Source organism: Peromyscus maniculatus, chromosome 1 (genome assembly GCF_049852395.1).
Source record: "Peromyscus maniculatus bairdii isolate BWxNUB_F1_BW_parent chromosome 1, HU_Pman_BW_mat_3.1, whole genome shotgun sequence".
NCBI lineage: Eukaryota > Metazoa > Chordata > Mammalia > Rodentia > Cricetidae > Peromyscus > Peromyscus maniculatus.
This window is the reverse complement of record NC_134852.1, coordinates 181,590,110-181,603,405: the sequence shown is the minus strand read 5'-3', so window position 1 is coordinate 181,603,405 and position 13,296 is coordinate 181,590,110. Positions and strand designations below refer to the sequence as shown.

General features: G+C 42.2%; 1 protein-coding gene and 1 long non-coding RNA gene across 5 annotated transcripts in view; one reads left to right on the top strand and one right to left on the bottom strand.

Annotated features, from left to right (window-relative positions):
- Ric1 (RIC1 partner of RAB6A GEF complex) overlaps positions 1-10,525 on the bottom strand; it is a 99,398-nt gene extending 88,873 nt beyond the window's left edge. For all 4 annotated transcript variants that reach the window (XM_076561986.1, XM_076561992.1, XM_076562000.1 and 1 more), the window contains exon 1: positions 10,204-10,525. In XM_076561986.1, coding sequence (XP_076418101.1) covers positions 10,204-10,347 — 144 coding nt within the window. In that variant the 5' untranslated portion in view covers positions 10,348-10,525. The remainder of the gene's footprint in view (positions 1-10,203) is intronic.
- A 390-nt stretch (positions 10,526-10,915) lies between these two features.
- LOC121823359 (uncharacterized) overlaps positions 10,916-13,296 on the top strand; it is a 46,881-nt gene continuing 44,500 nt past the window's right edge. The window contains exons 1-2 of the long non-coding RNA XR_013048067.1: positions 10,916-11,813; positions 11,845-12,036. This is a non-coding gene — a long non-coding RNA (uncharacterized LOC121823359). The remainder of the gene's footprint in view (positions 11,814-11,844; positions 12,037-13,296) is intronic.

The window sequence follows — 13,296 nt, the reverse complement described above, 5'->3', positions numbered from 1 at the left end:
GAGCATAGAGTGGAGAAAATGTTTGTCAATACCTGATAAAGAACTGCTATAAAAACCACACAAACTTAAAATTCAGTAAGAAACAAAATAACCCAATGGACAAAAGATCTCAACAAGCATGAAACAAATACACATGGAAAACAATCTTTCACAAGATATTCAACATCCTCTGTTTTTAGAAAAAAGTAAATTTAAACAATGAGATACCAATTAAATACCTATTAGGGTGATCAAAATTCAGAAGATTGATATCAAACTCTAGCAAAGATATAAAACAACAAGAATTCACATTCTTTGCTGTTGAAAATGCAAAATGATACATCCACTTTACACAACTGGCTCTTTCTTACAAAACCAAACACACTAATCCTACCAAGGTAGCACTTAATCATTACTTATCCAAATGAGGTGAAAACATGTACACACACACACACACACACACACACACACACACACACACACACAGAGAGAGAGAGAGAGAGAGAGAGAGAGAGAGAGAGAGAGAGAGAGAGAGAGAGAGAGAGAGAGAGAGATTAAAAAGTCAAGTGTGGTGGCTCCCAGCACTTAGGAGGCTGAAGCAAGAGGATCATGAATTTAAGGCCAGCCTGGGCTGACGGACTAGTTTGGGCTACACAGTAAGCAAGACCCTGTTTAAAATAGCAACAACAACAAAAGTAGAGCACAAACATTATAGTAGTTTCATAAATATCGTCAAACTTGGAATTAATCATGATAGCCCCTCAGTAACTGATTAACTACAGCAGATCCAGACACCAAGACATGAAGACACGGAGAAGCCTTCCATAAATTATTACTGAAAAAAAAAAAAAAAAAAAAAAGCATACTACACATTTCCAATTACATGATACTTGGAAAAGGACAGGCAGAATTTTTTTGTTTTTGTTTGTGGGTTTTTCTTTGTTTGTTTGTTTTGAAATAGGAATTGCTAGTGCTGGAAGAAGGAACTAAGTAGGTAGACCACTGAGAATTACTGCAGCAAATAGTCTGTATGTTATAGTCTGAGTCATAAATGTCCCCCAAGGGCCTGTGTATTTTAGGCTTGGTTCCCAGAGTGTGGCGCTGTTAGGAGGTAGGGAAACCTTTAGAAAGTAGCCCCCTGCCCCCGAAATGAAATTAGGCACTGGAGCACACCCTGAGAAAGATACTGGGACATGAGTCCCTCCTCTCTGTCCCTTCTTTCACTTCTGGGCTGCCATGAGGGGAGTGGCTTCCTCTGCCATGTATTCTCATCATCATATACTATTTCTCCACAGACCCAAAAGCAACAAGCCTTTTGATCATGGACCAAAACCTCCAAAACTTTGACTCAAAACAAACCTTTCCCTCTTTTAAGCTCAATATCTCAGATATTTTGGAACAGTAACAAAAGTTGGCTAACACATACCATAATATTATACATTTCTCAAAACCCACAGAATGCAAGATGTTGAGAGAACACTAAGGTATAAGGTAAATATGGATGTTGAGGCCACTGATTGTAACAAATGCACCACTCAAGCAAGAGATGCTGATATAAGGGGTAGATATTGAGGGAGGGGCAGGCAATATGTGGGGATTCTCTGTTCTTGCTGCTCAATTTTGTTGAGAACCCAAATCTGCTTTTAAAAAATAAGTTTATTTTAAAAATAAGAAACACAAAAATTTCAGTCAATTCCTAATAAATAAATACTAGATCAAAACAATAAATACTAGATCAAAATTCTAATTTTATAAAGATTATAATCTACTCTGGGAAAGCAATGTATGAAAGTAGGAATCCAGGGAGACAGAGCAGCACATAACCAAATTCTAAGCAATCTAATAATAATGCATCTAGGCAGCTCTTCAGTTTCTCAAACATTTTCATATTCATAATGTTGTTTGGTAGCATGAAGGCCTTAAGTAATAAAATAATGGAAACACAGCCAAGACAGACATCAATGGAACATTTTAATCAATTTGGGTAGGTAGTACAGTTCAAGCCAAAGAAGTAACATCAACAAAGCTCAAGAGGTGCCCAAGACTACAGAGAAATGGCCTGACTGATGCTCGACTGTAGGGAACTTTTAAAAAGGGAATGCTTAAGCAAAAGGGCTATATAACAAAGGAAAATTGCCAGGGGATCTCAAATGTGACAATGATTTTTCACCTTAACACTATAAATACCAAAGTGTAGTTTCCAAATATTTTCCAGTCACGTAAGATTCATAGGACTTTGATCAACAATAATAAATTGTAATGATGGTCTAAAAGTAGAGTATTGACTAAATAAAAGTGGGGTTTAGGTAACAGCCTACACTATTAAAAATGGAAAAGCAAAACTATACAAAAATTCTTTTCCATGAAATGACTTCAGGTAATGGCAAAGGAATATAATTAGATTAACCCTCCTGTAGACAACAGGAAAAATCTAAGAAATAATATTTCAAAGCATCAAAAAACAATCTAATGTCTCAAAAATGAGAAAGAAGGGGCTGGTGAGATGACTCAGCAGTTAAGAGCACTGGCTGCTCTTCCAGAGGTCCTGAGTTCAATTCCCAGCAACCACATGGTGGCTCACAACCATCTGATGCCCTCTTCTGGCCTGTAAGTGTACATGCAGATACAGCACTCACATAAAATAAGTCTTTAAGAAATTTTTTTTTAATGAGAAAGTATCTTTCCTTGAAAAGCGGGGTCTTGAACTTGTGATTGTCCTGCCTCAACCTCTTAAGAAGCCAGTATCACAGGCCTGTCTGTACTGGTTGCAATGCACCATGGCTAATATAAAATGAGATGTTTTTGCTGCCTAAAAAGCTTTAAATTTAGTTTTAAAAATAAAGCCTAAGTGCAAAAACTTACAATACAAAGCAGAAGTTGAAAGAAGCACAACTTTCTCCACAATACAGAAAACCCTATAGATTCCACAAGTACAAAAAAAGTTAAAATAAGCAAACAAATTCAGTAATGTTATAAGATACAAAATATATGCATAAAACCCATTATTTCTATACACTAAAAACCAACTGAAAAAGAACTTAAGAAAGCAATTATATTTATAAATAGCATTTAAAAATAAAATAGTACATAAATTTAACCACATTACACAGAAAACTGTAAGACACCGAACATGACACAAATGTCAAGATATCCCATGTTCATGGATAGTGAATTGATACTGTTTAAATGTATATACTACCAATGCAATCCCTATCAAAATTCAATAATATTTTTCATAGAAATTTACAAAATAATCTTAAAATTCATACAGAACTTGAAAGACCAAATAGCCAAAGCAATCAAAAGAAAAACAAAACTTCATTCATACTACCTGGTTTTGAAATATAGTATAGAGCTACAGTAATCAAGATAGCATGGTACTTAGATAAAAAACAAAGCACAGAGACCAATGGAACAAAAGAGAAGTCCTAGAGAGAAACCATGCACCCCACCCCACCCCACCCCCATACATGGTCACCCAATCCTTGACAAAGACTCTAAGACTGAACAAAAGGGAACTCAGCTTTTTCAACAAGTGGTGCTGGGAAAACTAGACATCCAAATGGAAAAGAATAAAACACTCATAATCAACACAGGGTCAATTAGAGACTTAAACACAGGGCCAGAAACAATCAATTTCCAGATGAAAATGGAGAAAAACTTGGTAAAGAGTTTTGAATAGCACCAAAAGCAAAGAAACAAAGCAAAAAATAAACAGTGGGACTACATGAATCTAAAAAGCTCTCAACCAGCAAGGGAAACACTCAAAATAATGAAAAAACAATCTGTACGAAGGGAGAAAATACAAACCTAGCACAGATACAAGATACTTAAGCAATTCCTAAAGCTAACAACAAAAAGAAAAACAATTTAAATCAGCAATGGACCTGAACTGACATTTTTTCCCCACGAAAGACATTAACAACAGCCAGTAAGCCAGCAGGTACTCAGTATTGCTAATTAGCAGGAAAATGCACATCAAAGCCATAAGATGTATATACTATGTATATACTGTACCTATGAGGATGGTTTTCATCAAGAAATGAAGTGATAAAATGTGGGTGGAGACATAGAAAAGAGAACTTCTCAAAACTGTTGGTGGGACTGTAATTGGTGCAGCAATTGTGGAAAATGGTATGGAATTCTTTATAATTTTTTTTTTAAATAACTACATAGTTTAGTAATCCTTTTTCTCTATTTCTCTGTCTGTCTGTCTACTTACCTACCTATCTGTGTGTGTACCTGTGATTCTCTCTCCCCAAAATGGTATTCCAAATATGTACAAAAAAGGATTTGAAATCAATATTTTAAAAGTTATTTGCACACCCATATCCACCACAGCATTATTCAAAATCACCATAATGTGGAAACAACCTAAGTGATCATCAACAGATGGACTGATAAAGGAAATATGCTTTATATACAATGGGATATTATTCAGTCTTTAAAAAAAAAAAGGAAATCCTGACACTGAATATAACAGGGATGAACTTTTAATGAAATAATGTTAAATAAAATAAGCCAGACACAGGATGGCATATACTGCATAAGCTACTACATATGTCGACTCTCAAGAAATAAAACTCATAGGAACCGAGAGTAGACCAGAGACTGCCAGAAGTTGGGAGTGGATGAGATGGGGTGTTTTGGGTCAAATACCAACATACAGTTATAAAACTAGTCAATTTTTATGATTTAATGCAGAGTTTGATAACTTCAGATAATATTATTTTATATACTTGAAAATTGCTCAGAACAGATTTTTTTAATTTATTATTATTATACAATAGTTGTGTGTTTGTGTGTGTGTGTGTGTGTGTGTGTGTGTGTGTGTGTGTTTTGTGTGGGAGAATGTATGTGCCACAATGTATGTGTAAAGTGAAGTTTTTATCTAATTATTCTTTATCAATAAAAAAATCGAGTCAGATATTGGGGTAAGAACCTGAATGATAAGAGAAGCAACAGGGAAGCCACCAGTGACCTCCTCTCTCTTCCATTCCTCAATCCGAAAGGGCTGAGATCCTCTCTCAGCCCTGCCTTAGTACTTTCCTGCCTCCCATCTATCTTCAGTCCTTCAAGATCTCTATGGTTAATTTTGATCAGCTAGTGGCTAGCTCTGCCTCTGCCTCAAAGCAAACTTGATTGTCAGAGTGTAATCAAAGTATCACACAACAGTAGAGGTCAGAGGACAACTGCTCAAAAGATTTTTATGTGTATGCGTATTTATCTGCATGTATGTATATACACCAAATGGGTTATCCGATGCCCATGGAGGCCAGAAGAGGGCATCAGATTCTCCAAAATTAGAGCTATACCAAGTTGTCAGCCAGCATGTGAACTGAACCTGGGTCCTCTCCAAGAGCAAAAAAACATTTTACCATACATCATAAGTATTACAGTTTTGTCATACATAGTTCAATAAAGCTAGAAGGAAAAACTCCAAAACAGTAGTTCATCAACAAATGAACACTTCCAGTTATAAACAATGACTCATGGAGAAAGGATTACAACAGAAGCTTAAAAGATAGGTAATATACTAATGATCAGAGATGAGACAAGAGAGCATTCCAGGAGAGGAGTGTCTCTGATATCAAACTAAGGAGTTTGAACTTTACTCTAACAAAAAGTGAACCCTAGAAGACTTTCAGACATGTGAATTTAAAAGGATGGTCTCTGGCAGCAGTAAATACAAGAGTTAAAACAGTGAAGTGGGAATGTTAGGAAAAAGGAGATAGAAATTACACAGCTTTCCTGAGGATGCATAGCTAATTATATCCTTACAGCTTGGTTCTTGAGACATCTACCTCACTGTGTTTTCCATGTGCGTATTAACAGGGACTTTTCATTATTAGCACACATCAAGGAATGCAAGTTTCTGCTCAGAGTTCCTCAACTACATTATTTATAAGTGGTGATTTGCCAATTTCAGCTTTTTATTTGCAACTCACAGTGATAACTCAAAAGATTTTCATTCTCTGGGTGTGATGGTGAATTCCAGGTCAGCCAGTGATAGAGTGAGACCCTGTGTCCAAACAAACAAACAAACAAACAAACAACAACAAACCAGCTTTCGTGCACCACACTAACATCAAGCATTGGGCAGAATGTTTTCTATATATCATAAGTCGTCACTTCGATGCTCTGTCTATTTATGCCATCCTTCACAATCAGTATTCAAAAATACTTCTGAAAGCAATTTAAATATTTGAAAACAGTACCCTGAAAATTGAGATGAGTATGTATCTAATTCAGATTGGAAGCATCCTAAATATTTCACAGTTAACATCCGTAGACTTTAATAGCTACAGCTCATGTCATTAGGCTTAGCTGAATGTGACTGTGTCTATATGGTTTTGTTTGATGGTACTGGGTTTTTTGGTTTGTTTGGTTTGGTTTTTTTGGTTGGTTGGTTGGTTGGTTTGGTTTTGTGGGGATTTTTTGTTTGTTTGTTTGTTTTGAGACAAGGTCTCACTCTGTAGACCAGACTGGCCTTGAACTCAGAGATCTCCTGCCTTTGCTTCCTGAGTGAGTGCAGGGATTAAAAGCATGCACCACCCTGCCTGGCAATTCTGTCTATAAGGAGAAAGCGTAACATGTGGGGGTTTGTTTGTTTTCAATTCCCCTGAGTGGACAGGAGACATGGTGGGAGTCTATTAAGGGAATACCCATAGCCCCTGTCATACTCATCAGTCATGAATCCTATCTCATTTTATAGAGCAGCTCCATCCTCCAAACTGAATTCTTCAACAATACTCCCGACGGAAATACATCATCCCATCAGCACTACCTCTACCACTTCATCCTAACACATATACTAAATCTTTCTTTTTCTCTTCCCTTTTTCCTTCCTTCCAGCCCTTTCTTCCCTCCCTTTCTTTGACAAGGTCTTACTCTAGCCCAGAATGATCTAGAACTCACTAGGTAGCATAGGCTGGCCTCAAATTTATAGCAATATTCCTGTCTCGTCCTCCCAAATCTCAAGTGCTGGGATCACAAGAGTGAGCCACCAAGCCGTGGTCTAAATCTTTATAAAACACCCATTTAGGGCTTGAAAAATGTGCTCATACTATTACAGACTTCAGCAGGGATTTATTTATTTACTGGGTGTACTTGTGGATGTGGAAATGCACATGCCTGGGCACAAGCAGTAAGGCGAGAATGACCTGCAGTCAGCTCCCTCCTTTTGCTATGTGGGTCACCAGGGCTGGCAGCACTTTCCTGCATCTCAGCCATGAATTTAGACCTTGCTGGTCCCTGGACTAGATTTAGAATTCTGAACTGGAATCACAATGTCAAAAAAGCAAACCCCTACTAACAAACACATCACAATGGAAACAAAGCAATAAACCCAATTTATTGATGAAATGCGCTATTTTAAAATCTTTATCAAAAAGTAAAATGAGTATCTATAGAAACGTTTGTTCATAAACACGTCCAAGCAACACTAACATATATCTTTCAAATTTGGCTAGAAAACTATTCTGAACAGATATGACTCTAAAACACTGGACTTCCAAACAGCAACTTAGTACATAAGGATGGGAAATATAAGTGGTCCATAAAGTTTACTAGAAGACCCATAAAATGTCCTTAGTGCTAGAAATTCTAGTTTAATGTTCCCATAGTCTCACGAGTAACCAACATTTCACGCACAGCAACTTTTTTTGGACATTCAAACAACCAGTTGAGACTAAACACACATTTCTTCCACAAAGCTAGTTTTCTCTTTTAAAACTGCATTTTTCCTCTGCAGGCCTATCTTACTGAGTCTTAACCAACACCCTCATTCATATACTCAGTGAAGCCATTTTAAGTCCATTCATAGCCTCTTATTTACCTAGAAATGTTTTTGCTTTTAACATTTTGTAACCTAACCTTATTTTAACACACACATTTTGTGAACTTTAGGAAGGAGAAAATTAAAATGAACATTTCACAGGATAAGAAGAGCTACACACATACATCCCAAGAGGAAAAGACTTGGCAGGTAGAGCCTGGCTCTTGCTCCCCACTCACCTGGCCATACAATCACAGACCTCAGAATCATCACATTTAAACCTGATCTTTGAAGTAACAAAGCTTGTGTTCACAGTCCCATGTAAAACTAGAGTGCCGTGCAGCCTCCCTAAGGTATTCGGGAAATTTATCTCACTCCATGCCTCTGAACCCTTATATTCCCCCAAATCTAAATCTGGAACATTTTTTATTTCCCTGTATGTGATGTACTGTTTTGTATGTATGTAAAATTCTAAGTTTTACACACTAGAGACCAGTAGTAATCAATGTACTTCTGTGAACACAGCTGTGTGTAGAATGGGGATTTGAAGGAAAGGAGGAGACATTTAAATTCCATAATACTGCATCTAACCCCAAATCCAAACAACAGATTTTATTAATATTCACAATGTCCCTAAGACAACTGGGACACATTTTAATGTTTTTTTGTGTGTGGGGGGGGAAATAAAGTAACTTACAGGCTTCTGGTCTATCATGCTAAACTGACATAAATCACATTTTTATCTTTAGAGGTTAAAAAAAGTAAAATGTTAGGTTTCACAATGTGTTACATTCAAATAAAACTACTAAATTTAGGAAACAATGTAAAATTCAAGTTCTAATTATGCTTTTCTACATAAACTATTAACTTTAAACAGTTAGACCTAAATAAAAGTTGTTCAACTGCCACATATGTTGAAAACGAATCTCATTTAGGTACCAACTGCAGCGCATATGTTTAAAAATTCAATTAAGCACAGAATGGAGTATCATATTGCTGATACTGTAATTGTTTAGTAGCCTGCTGTGTTCTGATACCTTTCTGAAAATTAGGTCAGCCAAAACTTAGTGACAGTCTGATTGACAGCCTAACTATGCAATAGTAAAACAGAGGAGAAACCAAAACTACCTCAATTCTAGTACCGGTTTTACCACAGCTGTGTGTGAGGACAATCAAGGGCATTATCGGCATTCCAACAGTAACAAGCAGAAATCTAAAGGATTTAACCAAACCCAAACCAGTGTTTCATACATGTACCAAGAGCAAGGTCAACCTTCAATCTCTTTCAACGAGAACACCACTCTGAAATCGATTAGTACTGTCTCTTTGAATGGGGATGGGGCAATTTTAAACTTAGAATTCTGTCATTTTTACAGACAGATTTCCAGCAAGCGGCAACGTCCGAACAGGGGCTATGCCACTCACCACTTACTTTCCAACTTATTTCTCCTATCAACTCGGAACTCAAGACACAAGGAGGAAAAAGCCAGGACTCAAAGCCAAGAACTCTGCCCCACGCTCTCTCCAAGCCTTATTATTTCCAGGTGCGGCGCAGACAGATGTGAATTCCTGACTCTTTCCCCCTCCCCTCCCCACAGCAGCTCCCCGAGTCCAAGAGGAAGGAGCCAAGAAAAGGAGTAAGGGACTGTAGAGTCCGCGATGTTTGGAGGAGACCGGCAGCTAAGTTACCAGGCCTCTACGAACGAACCAACAGCTCTTGAAGTTTTAGTTACAACAGTCTGACACCGTGGAAAGACCAACAGGCTTTCCGGGACTCCAAAACAACGACCTTTAAAGGCAGGGGGGAGCTGGCACGCCACAGCTGCCGGAGTGCTGGGGGACGGACGTTCCAACAGATTGGCACCTCGGCAAGGAGGGCAGAGAGAGAGGCAGGCAAGTCTGGACTCAGCCAGGGAGCTCCGGGCCCGGCGCGCGGCTGTGGGCGCCACGCGGGGGCTGGGGGCTGCGGAGACTCTGCCCGAGCGTGGAGCCCACCCGAGGGCGAGAGGGGCTGAGGGCCGGGGGGAGTCGCTCCGGGAGGGACCTGGGTCGCTCCGGGGAAGTCGGGACTGAGCCGGGGTCGCTCGGGAGTAGTCGGGACGGGGCCGGGATCGCTCGGGGAAAGTCGGGACGGGGCCGGGGTCGTTCGGGGGAGATCGGGACGGGGCCGGGGTCGTTCGGGGAGAGTCGGGACGGGGCCGGGGTCGTTCGGGGAGAGTCGGGACGGGGCCGGGGTCGTTCGGGGAGAGTCGGGACGGGGCCGGGGTCGTTCGGGGAGAGTCGGGACGGGGCCGGGGTCGTTCGGGGAAAGTCGGGACGGGGCCGGGGTCGTTCGGGGAGAGTCGGGACGGGGCCGGGGTCGTTCGGGGAGAGTCGGGATTAGATCCAGGCCTCCCCGGGGAAGTCGGGACGGGACGGGGGAAGTCGGGACGGCGGCGCCTACTTACTCGGCTGTACCAGATGCTGAGGCGGGCCGGGGCCAGCACGGCAAAGAACGCTCTCCGAGGGTCGGACTGGACGTGGAGCGGCGCCTCGGCCGGGCTCCGCGGCGCGCAGAGCAGCCTCTTGGGCCAGCCGCTCAGGAAATACATGGTCCGCGCGCGGCCCCGACAGCCCCCCCGGCGGCCCCGGCCGCGTCTGTCACGCTCGGCGGCCCCGGGCCGGGTGCCCTCCTCCCACACCGCCACCGGCCGAGTCGGCGGCGGCGACAGCGGCAACTCGGGGCATCTGCCCGGGGGCCGGGCCGGGCCGGGCCGACGCGAGGCTTCGCGACGCAGTCTCGGGCGCTGACGGGCCGAGGGTGGGGGAGGCGGGAGGCCAGTGGGCCCGCGGCAGGAGGAGCCGAGGCCGGCCCGCCCCGCTCGCCGCTCGCGTCAGCACGCCGCACGGCGCGGGCGGGGAGGCTCCGGAGGCTCCGCCCGGTGCTCTCCGGCCGCCGCCGCGCGTCAGCACGCAGCGGGTCGCAGGGCTGGACGCCGGCTCCTCTGTGCGGTGCGTCTTGCTGACGACCGAGAGCGTGAGGCTGGGGACCGGGAAGAGGCGACAGAGCCCAGTCGGTGACAGTCCCGACGGCCCGGCCCACTTGGACTTCCCCTCGATTGGCACGAGCTCCGGGGCTGGGGGCGGGGGGTGGGGGGGGGAGGCGGAGCGAGCGTCACGTGACACCCAGGCTGAGCTTGGCCCTGGGTCTCTGCGACTCCAAGGCTGGAGGGGGTCTGTGCCGAGAGGTCTTTTGTGCGCTGTGGTTTCCAGTGAGAGCCCGGGGGGGATGTCCTTGCCCTTAACGGAGCTTGCATTCTAGGCAGGGTCGTTATTCACTCACTAAACTGAGTAGCCAAAAAATGCCTCAGTCCTGTCTTCGGGTCTCCAGGCGTTCTAAATCTAGTACAGTGTGTATTTCTAATTTAGTTTGCATCCCTCTGCCCCTCTACCAGCTATTGCTAGACGAAGCCCAGATGGTGTCTTTTGCAACCCCCAGTAAACTGTGTACTGGAAAAGAAATGGACTTAGTTTTCTGAGTTGGACCAGACTAGAGACAACTGTATCGGGGTAGTCAACTTTTGGCAGTGTTTAACTTTGGTACCTGGAGCCTTAAAAATAACTACAGCTTTTAGCAGATTGACCTGATAACCCCTAGAGGGCATGAAGGAAGAGATAGGAAGTGGACTTGGGGGGAAGCGGGCTGAATAAAGAGTACTTCTCTTTTCATGTTCACCTTTCATCTTTCCGAGTTACTTTTCTCAAATATGTGTTAACCAAGGTTTAAAAGTAGCAGGGTCAACAGCAAACAGGAAAACAGAGTAACAATCTGGATTTTATAACAGCAATGTAACTTTCAGTAATTGTTCTAACGCTTGCTGCTTTTCATAGAAGTTGACCAAAGAAATGCCTCGCTGCTCACCAGCCTTTTGTGCCGGTGGCATCTCCTTCCTGGTGTGTTCCACCCCCAACACAGCGTACCTGGAATGTCTTAAGCATAGCAAAACTGGAAAATATTTTTCAGATGAAAGTGTGGGTGAAATCTTGATCTACTGGAGTTACACTGTTGGACAAATAGGTCCAGAGAGAGAGGTCTGTTGGACAAATAGGTCCAGAGAGGTCTGCCTTGTCAATACAAAATTGTAGAATTTCATTGTCTAGTACTTTTTGGACAGTTGAACACGTGACAGATAGAAAGTAAAAATGTGTAGCAGTTCTACTCAGAATATTTGCTCCACCTCTGCTTCAGACTGTCTTCATGGGCCTCACCTGTGTGGCTGGCTGTCTTCCTGCAATCATAGGTAATTTTTAAGTAATTTTTCATTGTTCTTAGTTTTGACCTTACTTGCCAGCTTCAGGATTGGAGATCTCTACTGTGATCTTTTGTAGCGACTAAGGTTTACAAAATAATTTTAAGGGGATGATTTGATTTCATTCCACAGAAAAGCTTCAAAGCACATCATGTTGCTGTATCATGCTATTCTTTTCTTAAGGGGACATAGCACCAAAGTGGTGGATGTGCCTAAAGTCACATGGACTGAGAATTGCTCTTCCTTCCAAGGACCCAGTGGTGTTTAGACCAGGTTGAGGTGAATTGTGATAATGGCCTGAATATGGACAGAAGGAGACCTTCTGGGCCTTTATCCCTTGGGAGTGATAGGGTAAAATATCTCACTCTAGAACTCTGTTAAGTGTTACTCATTGTGACAGAACTAACTTTTGAATCATATTTTAACATTGTAAAACATAGTAACAATTCTAGTGCTCAAGTCTTCTGTTCCTTTTTCTTTCTCCTATGGTCACCACTCTAGTCAAACTATCTGGACTACCTTGAGCCACAAGTAAACTGATAAAAGTTAATGGGTTCATATTTGATTCTCTCAGATTTAACAAATTTTGTATTATGAGGGTGGTACTTTTGATAAAGGTGCATGGAAACAAGTACATTTGTAAACTGTTAGAGGATAATTTGGAACAATGTCTATAAAGACCACTGGCATTGTATGGTGTGTGTATAAAGAAAGACACCCAGACCCTATTTTTCTTTCCTATAATTATTTTCTAAGGAAACTGAGTTTAGCCTTCAAATATACCCCAAAAGGCAGGCGTGATGGATGCCTATAGTGTTGGCTATTCTTGGTTGTCAGCTTGACTACATCTGGAATGAACTAAAACACAAGTGACTGTGTACACATGTGAGGGATTTTTTTCTTGCTTAAATCATTTGAAGTAGGAAGATCCACTTCTGGTCTGCATCTTCTGAGGTGGAGAGAGCCATCTTTAATGTAGGCCACGCCTTCTGCTGGCAGCCTATATAAAGGATATGGAAGAAGGAAGCTCTTGTGCTTTGTCTGCTTGTTTTTTGCTCCAGCTGGCAAGTCCATTCCTTCACTGGCATTAGAGTTCCTTCTTCGGGACTCTGGTGTATACTGAAGACCAGCTGAGACATACAGCCATGTGTACTGAACAGCTACTGGGTTTTTAGATCTTCCATTGGTAGACAGCCATTGTTGGACTAGCCTGACCACAGCCTGTAAGCCATTCTAATAAATCCCGGATGG